General features: G+C 38.8%; 1 protein-coding gene across 1 annotated transcript; it reads left to right on the top strand.

Annotated features, from left to right (window-relative positions):
* On the top strand, positions 1–3,695 carry adipoqa (adiponectin, C1Q and collagen domain containing, a). Its single transcript, XM_069197341.1, has 3 exons — positions 1–107; positions 1,958–2,244; positions 2,658–3,695. The coding sequence occupies exons 2-3, from the start codon at positions 1,983–1,985 to the stop codon at positions 3,194–3,196; spliced, it is 801 nt and encodes a 266-aa protein (XP_069053442.1). The 5' UTR covers positions 1–107; positions 1,958–1,982; the 3' UTR covers positions 3,197–3,695.
* The last annotated feature ends 5,299 nt before the right edge of the window (positions 3,696–8,994 follow it).

The raw sequence follows: 8,994 nt of genomic DNA on the forward strand, positions 1-8,994 counted from the left end.
GGGTGACAGGCAATTGATGAAAGTTACACATGGTCTGCAAGGACAGTGAGAGCTCCTTGACTCCCAAGCCAACAGCCATTTGTACAAGGAAGAATCGTGGTCTGTGGGTAAGGAATTGCTGCTTTCATTCACTTCATCAATAGTACTAACTGCAGACAGTACTATACTTTCTTTATGTTCTACAAAATACACATTTTGCTCATTATTATTTGGTAGTTGTTAATGAGTGATCAGCATGTAGTAAATCATATACTGTATATCCACCAAATTATGGTTTGTTATTTGTTTGCAATGATGATTCTCAAACAATTTTCTAAAAGGCCTTTTTATGAGCTTCAGTATTGTGCTTTTTTTCCAGTTTTAGAATAACCTTTTAATAGCTTAAAACTGTAGTTTCTGTTTCACTCAGGAATTGTTTGTGACACAGATTTGATCTGAGAACATTTGTTTGTTCTACATTTGACGTTTGGTATTTCCTGTCTCTAAATGTGGGCTGCTTTATTTGTTTTACATTTTTATTGTTTTGTTTTGAAGTTTTTGCAGACCAGTTTCCTGCTCAGATAATAGAGATCAGCTCACTAGTAAGAGGAGCTGTCCTACAACACTTTAATTCTCTGGCTCATTATCAGAAATTCACAAGTCGCTCGTGAAAAGATCTTGAAAAAAAACAGTAACAACATTACGTCAAATATTTACTTTTTAAAACATAAAAGACCAGCAAGTGTGTGTTGTGGATATTGACTACATCCAAATGAAAATTGCGTGGATAGTTAAGAACCCATTACAGGATATTCTGTTCAGTTATTGTATCGGAAACAATAAGAAATATGCGTTTCATTTCAAACAGCTGATGGAACAGTGTGGGCGTATGATTAACGGCTGGTTATTTTTACCCCCCCACCATGCAGTGCTTTAGTGTACGAGCTGACACCAGCAGCCAGTGGTTTAAAAATAGTTTTTGCTAAAGGAGGTCTTAAAGGAGGTACCTCTGGGTATTCATCTCGTCTAAGAAAGGTGATTTTGCTGTGCAAACTATTTTGGTTTGTCGCAGGAGACCCAGCATAATTTAGATTGATGCTTCTAACCTGTTAAAATATGTTTCACGTGCCTCTTATAGTTATGAATGTGGTGTCTGCTTTTGTGGGAAGGTAAAAGAAGGTATCAGTTTTGTTCTGTACAAAAATACTGTATATACATCATAGTATCTGAAATAATGCCTTCTTAATTTAAAATGATCCAACTACATGGTCAAGGTATTAAGCACATAATTATTCTCTCAGTGCATATAAGAGTTTTTTTGTTTCACTGATGATGTTGTAAGCTCTACTTTTAAAATATTTCAAGGAGGGAGCTGCATCGGCATGCGTAGGCTGCAAAGGAACAAGAAAGAGGTTTACTCCATGCTGAAAAGAGAAGAAAAGAAACGCAACGTTTCGGCTGTGGAGCCTTGAGAGAAAGAGAATTATTAAATATTTGTTCACTTTGATTTGATGGAATTGGCTATCCAGGCAGTAATTGAATATGTCCATTCAACAGCACAGTATCTACACAGTTCCATATGATGGTGAACAACTGCAAGCCTAACACAATAGCTTAAAAAAGGCTCTAAATGAACTACAAGTCCTGCTTTAGATACATCTGCTCAGCAGATACCTTTCAGCATTGATGATCTCTAACCGATGATGCTGGTTACCTACTGTGTACTCAAAGCGTTTCTCCAAGTCACTGAGAAGTGAAATACGTGGGCTTACTGTATGGATGTGGTAGATGCCTAACGGCACTAACCGCAAGTTTAGTAGATAATGTGACTCCTTAACAAACGGTCACTAAATAAGGAACAAGTATTCCAAATATTCTTAAGGGCGGACAAATGAATAAAAGTTATGCAAGTGTACAAGTACTGTACAAACATGATAAAAGTGTCCAAGTGACTGATGCGTCCTACTCCACGCGGCAGGTTCCGAGGACTGACTCCTGTCGCCATGAGGCTGGTCTGGGTGCTGCTGCTTTGCTTCTCGATTGGGGGGGAGCGGTGCTTCTCAGAGGAAGAAGAAGCAGCCCTGTCCCCAGCTGCAGGCCCAGAGGCGGAGGCGGAGGTGGAGGCAGACAGCGCTGTGGCTGACGAGAGAAAGCCCTGTGCAGGCTGGATGGGAGGAGTCCCAGGCACTCCCGGGCACAATGGTGCGCCAGGGAGAGACGGGCGAGATGGGAGAGACGGAGAAAAGGGAGAGAGAGGAGAGCCAGGTAACAGACGGAATAGTCGAGAGACAAGATGCTGGAAATATTTGTATAAGTGATGTATAAATTGTCGGTATTGTGACAACGTGAAAGGGAGATTATCAATAAAAATAAAAATAGACCACAGATATGCTGCAGCCCTATATAAACTGCACTATAATAGAACAGGTTCCAGTGCACCCAAGTCAAGATTGAAGAGAGCGATTGTCTGACTTCTTAAGAAGTCTACCTGTGTCGATGAGCTTGAAACCCCTTATAATTTGAGGCAAAGTTTTGGTGCTTTGGAGGAGCCTGTGGGTTTGTGCAGGGGCACTGGAGCAAGGTACCCTGGGAAGAAAATATGGAAGTTTTCATTCATCTATGTAGTACGCGAGTCTGTTGGCCTTTGCATATACAGGTAGCTCTTTCCTTCACCTCAGGTGCACCAGGAGAGAAGGGAGACGGTGGAGAGCCAGGGGCCACAGGCCCGGAGGGTCCTCGTGGATTCCCAGGGACCCCAGGGCTGAAGGGCGACAGAGGGGAGAGCGCTCTTCTCTACCGCTCTGCCTTCAGCGTGGGCTTGACCGACCGCACGCCCATGCCCAACGTTCCCATCAGGTTCAACAAGATCTTCTACAACGACCAGCTGCACTACGACCCCAGCACTGGCAAGTTCCGCTGTGTGATCTCCGGGGTCTACTACTTCACCTACCACCTCACCGTGTACCTGAAGGACGCCAAGGTCAGCCTGTACAAGAGCGACAAGACCATCATGTTCACTTTTGACCAGTTCCAGGAGAACAACGTTGACCAGGCCTCGGGCTCCATTGTCCTGCACCTGGTGGGCGGGGATGAGGTCTGGCTGCAGGTCTACGGTGAGGACGACTACAGTGGAATTTATGCAGACAACGTAAACGATTCCACATTCACTGGGTTCCTTCTGTACCCCGACATTAAAACTGTAAATGGAAGTCGCTAGAAGACAGGAGTGCACCAGAGGCCGGTGGCCTAACAAATTAGTTTCTTTAATGTTCAAGGTCCTTGCTTCCTCAAACCTCAGTTAGAATACCTGTGGGGACTCTCAGAGTCACAAAAACAAAAAATCCCTTTTAAGGCCTGTTGGTGAAATGTATGCATTTAGAGAGACTGGGTGTTTGGAAATGTGATTTTGGTTTGTTGTTTGTGTATTTACAAAAATCACTAGTGTTTTGTTGTTGTTTTTTTAAGGAAACTCCTGAATATCCAGACATTTTTTTCATTTCAAATATTTCTTTTGTTTACTAATGGGTTTATCAAATTGGCGTAGACCTCTTGAAGAATTTATAGGGGAGGGCTATTATGGTTTGCAAAACAATGAAAAAATCAACACTTTTAGTGCGAGAGTTTGTTTGATCATTCACCAGTGTTTTTCCGAAAGACAATACCTTCCAAGTGTAAGATTTCCATTCCAGAATAAATCCTGTTGGATGGGAGGAAAACATGTTTTTGTGTTTTTTCTGTGCTCCCTGGCAGCGTGAAAGTATTAGAAACACTGTGAATTTGGTGAAAGACATTTTATATTAAGGTAAAACTGACACTTTTCCTATTTGACACAATAAATCACAATATATTTCATGATTTCTTATTTTTAGTGTTGTCACTAGTTCTATAGTTTAAAGCACATCCAGTTGCTTATAATATTCTTTCTTTTTTCAGAATCATACCACACAATTTACATAGTACTTTACACAGTTTAAATTTTATTGAACTATAAATACAATGTCAGACTTAAAATCAAACTGAATACAATGTCAGGTAATATGCAGTGACAATACAGATAACAATACACATCTTAAGATATCAGAGATGCTGATGATTAAACTTCAGACTGAGTTTCCATTTCTACAGCTTTGAATAAATGCCCTAAACCATGAAGATACTTGCTGGACTTCAAGGAAATTAATGAATAATCTTCTTAATAATAAATAACCCTGTTGAAACAGATATGAAAGCTGCAGGATCTGTCGGCTCACCCACAGCCTGATGGGGGATTGCTGCAAGCCCATTACTCCCAAGCCAGTTGGCCCCAGTCCCGGATTCTAGTTGTTTGAGCCTCTCAAGCATTTTTATGCATTTTTATTCAAATGTCAAAGGTCAGGAGAATGCAAATTGCGTTCTCATGCTGGTTACACTTGGAAATTCCCGCTGACACGAGCTCAGTAATGTATAGTGGCCAGAAAAAATGGCTTTGAGGGTAATCTTATTATCTTCATTTGAATAAAGAAATGTGCGGTTTATGCCATTTTAACAGTCGCATGCAAAATAGAAATCATTATTAGTTAACCTAAATTGGAAAAAACTGTGATTTTGCATATCAAAACACTGGAGACCAAACTTGAAGTAGCGCTTCTAAGGGGATTTTCCTGTGCTGTCTGCTGTAAAACATGACTTATTATGGCTAAAGTACTCCCAATGTAACATTGCACTTGTGTGATATTGTAAATATGACATCCCATTTTTGGCACAGGTAGATTTAAATGGACTCTTGAAAGGAACTGACCCATGGAAAGACAAGAGATCATTTTGTCCTAATCCAGAGGACATCCCTCGTGTTTGATAGGATTTAAGTTTTCACACAGGAGTTCAGCTTGTCAAAATGACTCAAGGTTTATAGATGTTGAATTTACAGGTACATTATTCAATGTACATGTTCAGAAGCAATAGTGCTCAATGCAGTATCTTTCCAATACTTGTTTTGTTTGTTTTTAATCACGATCTGTGTCTTTAATTTAATGTTAGAATTTAAAATAAATTGTACTTCAGGCTTCTAATGTGGTTTTTAACCTTGCTGTGGGCTCCTCATTTAGGACAGGGTTCTAAAAACACCAGTACCACATTCTGTGAAACCAAAAATAGATGTTACAATTGTTACAAAAAATGTATGTTTTGTTGCACATATACTGTAAGTAATTTGCAATTTTGTTTTCCTGCAGCAGAGGGCAGCCAAAGGTAGTGCATGGCTCTGATATATGATATGCAGATCATGTGGACATTAGTATCCAGCAATCCAGAGAAGTCTTGCTTTTTTTAGAAGTCTACATCAGGGTGTTCTCTATCTTTGCTCCTGTACTATACCCTTAGGAATTGTCACAGTTTCTTAGTCATTATTTATAATCAGCGATTCAAATCATTAACATATTGCCGCAACCACAAAGCTGAGGTCCCATACTCCTATGCCTGTACACTCCAATTCCCTATTATAACCACACGAAGCTGACAATAGTGGATTGACTTAAAAAAGGATACATCTGTTTTATAGGTGTGGCATAAGCAATTTTTACAACTGATATCATCTGATATAAGAGATAAAAAATAATTGACTTCAGTTTAACTGCATGTCTAAGACAGTAAGATTCATCAGTCAAAATGATGGCACCTCTGACAGTGCAGTATTACAGGTAACCACGCCTCGGTCACTAATTTGGTCATTCAGATCCAGAGGGAAGATTGCAAGCTTCTCATCCATCAACACTACTTAAATCAGCAACTTGGTTTTCGTTAGAGGTTTTCCATCCCCATCTGAAAATAGACTATAAGTTGGCAAATGCTGTAAAAAAAGACAGTGGCTACCTAATCCTCCCTTATATGCTGATGCAGCACAGTGCATCTTAAAAAATTAATTTATCAATCAGATATAAACTATTCTTGGAAGATAAAAATGGCAGACACTGTAAGAAATACAATTCTTCTTCCCATGTCCATGTACTGATAAAATCATGATCTAACTGAACAATTTACATGACTTTTACTTTCACAGTAATAATAACTTATAAATTTCATTACAGTTCAATTACAATTTGAATACAGTTCAAACTTCACAGTTTGATACCCATACACAATGTGGGTGGCATAACCTTTTTGCTTTTGCAAAATATTGCATGAGAACACAAGAAACAGAAGAAACAGTTCAAGGTTGAAAGGAGGCTTTTTTGCCCGTCTTGCTTCCCTGGATGTTTATTAGCTAAGAAAATAAAAAATAATCTTTGTATCCTCAAGCAGTAGCACATCTCAGCCACAAGCCCAAACCACAAGAAGGGTGTAGCAGACCGGATTCTCTAGTTGTGTACAATATTTCGGCTTATTTCTTTATTGATTTATTTTGACAAATACCATCTCTCACTTTAATTTATTTACTTTTATCTTTATTGGAACAAGGGCCCAACAGGCATGTTCTGAATGAAGTCCCCATGTATGTAGGAGGATGGCATATTTAGGGAGCTGTGCATACACGACTATACCACTGGAGCTACACAGGCAGAGGCTGCAGGCTGCAGAGACAACACAGCTGCAAAGCAAAACCACCTGAAACATCTTCAGGGTCAAAAGCCCATTATATCAGATTGAAATGCATATTTAATAGATGTATTGATGTGGACAAATAAGAACATGGTAAGCAGTTTGTATTCTAAGCATTCTAAAGTATGTGATGTATCTAAATAACAAATATTCCATGTTGATGTCTAGTCATTTTATTTTGCTGCCTTGTTATGTCAAGGCAAAGGCTTCTAATAACTTAATATATGTAACTGCAGCCATAACCACCCACCTTCCACACAACATCTGTTCAGGGCAATTACTGACGAGGATCTATGTACTACAGTACGCTACACTGCTTCTGCAGGTACCCCCGATTCAGAAAAGCTTGAATTTCTACACTTTATCAAGATCTAATAACAGTAATGGGATGAAAAGTTGTTTTTTACATAAATACTTATATACAGATTTGATATAATATTCTCCTGTAATTAATACTATTGAAGAGTTAACACACGTCAGCTAAAACCTGTGGGTGTATTCTGGAAGGAGACCTTATTATCTCCATTATGACTCAATGTTTCACAATTATTCACAAGCTGTGGTGGCAGAAGTGGTTCTGTAATTAATAAAACACTGATATCGAGAACATCCTGAGATAAAGTTATTTAAATTAAAAAATAAAATTCAGGTTTAAACAGATGGACAGAATAGCAATTCATTTTAGAATTTAGTACCAAATACTATTTTCTTCTTATTTATTTAACGCTGTTCTACATCTATCATCATGACTCATTGAAATGTCTACATATATTTGACCAGTGAGAGCAATTATTTTTGGAGTAAATCAATTGTATTAAATGTGTGATAATTAAATATTGCATTTGTTTTATCCAAATGAGCTGTTCCACAGGACACGCTGTGATGTAGTTCAGCGACACAACAAAGTAAGACAGGCTAAACCAGAGCTCTCAGACAGCTCTGTAAATTAACTTACTTGTGCATTTCTTTATAGGCTCACCAAATGTTTGAAACTGTATATACCGCACGCTTCTGGTGTATGAAAGCACACAGAAGGTAGAAGACAGCACCTATAATTACAAAATGTTTCCATAAGTCTTTACATGCATAAAAGCATTTACTTGCTGTGAAAAGGTTATTATTAAGTTAGTGCACGCTCCATGAAGTTCATTATCAGACCATCCCCTTTGCAACTCAGTGCCTGAGTTGGAATGTACAGTTGGTGCTGAAAAACAGCCAGTCCCAGCAGCTGTAGCTAAATCTTGCACATGGATTGAATGTCTGTATTTATTTTATTTTTTTATTAAACAAGACTAGGATACAAAGCTTCAGGTGTGGATATCTCATGTTCTTTTCTTTATAGTTCTTCTTTTGGTAAACAGTTTTGGTGAATAAGATATTTTTACATGTTTTTTAGAAACAATTTGAGCGTGTGTGTTTAAGAACATGTGTATTTTTTTTGGAAAGTAAGTTGTTTTTCTTCGATCAGCCAGATGTTACGCTTACTGAGATTTAGGTAACCCACACAAGATTAAAAACCTCTACATACACTCCTGTAAGTTTTTATTAGTGGAAACCCAGGAAACATCTGCCTTTCAGTTATGCTTATAGGAACTTCATGTGTCTGCACAAAAGCTTGTAGAGATCTGTAAGCTATGAAGCTCTGTGTGTGTGTGTCTGGGAGTAGTTTTTGGCTCCAGTGGCTATTTTCCTGAATATTGTGCTCTGTCTGGAGCTGCAGGACCCCATGTTAGCCTGGTGCTAAATAATTGAGGCTAAAAGCTTCAATTAATAAAACAGAATGGAATTAGTGTTACCCAGGTGTGATTCATTCTGCAGGGTATTGAACAATTTCAGGATAGAACCTTTCAGAAGAAAATAAAATCAGGACCTGGATACTGTATATGGATTGAATAAATGATTGATGGAAGATTTATTGCTGAGGCATATGACAGCATTAAGTCTCAGGAGGCCATTTGAAAAGTTTAAAATTTATTTTGGGTGGCAGAAAGCAGGAAACATTGATTCCGGAAAAGACAGGAGCTACAGGATGTCCAAACTGATTGCACAGTGCCGGTGGCTGTTACTTGGTTATTCCAGAATGGTGAGAGCTTGAAGATCTTAAATCAGACACAGTCTTCCAGGCATAGAATAACTGCTGCTCTCCCTTACCATAGGTGGCCAACATGTGTCATACGGTAGCTAACCACCCAGAGCAATCTCAATCTCTGCGTCAGAGCAGAAGTGCTTTAGCAGACTGATCTTCCATAACTGTGAGCTCTGTAGCTACAGTATGTCTCCCAACATAAAGCGAGTGCATGAGATACGCACCCCCAACAACCAAAACCACTTATTATATCTTTGAAACCATACATTTGCATTATTATAGAAATATTAGACTAATTGCTGTCAATAATCACCATTAACTCTCTTCCTGCAGTCAAGAAATGGTTTGTTTAAAAC

This window comes from Lepisosteus oculatus, chromosome 13 (genome assembly GCF_040954835.1).
Source record: "Lepisosteus oculatus isolate fLepOcu1 chromosome 13, fLepOcu1.hap2, whole genome shotgun sequence".
In the NCBI taxonomy this organism is placed as follows: domain Eukaryota; kingdom Metazoa; phylum Chordata; class Actinopteri; order Semionotiformes; family Lepisosteidae; genus Lepisosteus; species Lepisosteus oculatus.

Coding starts and splice junctions, on each gene's coding strand:
- adipoqa (XM_069197341.1), top strand. CDS start 1,983: ATGAGGCTGGTCTGGGTGCTGCTGCTTTGCTTCTCGATTGGGGGGGAG. Junction 2,245..2,657: donor GGGAGAGAGAGGAGAGCCAG/GTAACAGACGGA, acceptor CCTTCACCTCAG/GTGCACCAGGAGAGAAGGGA.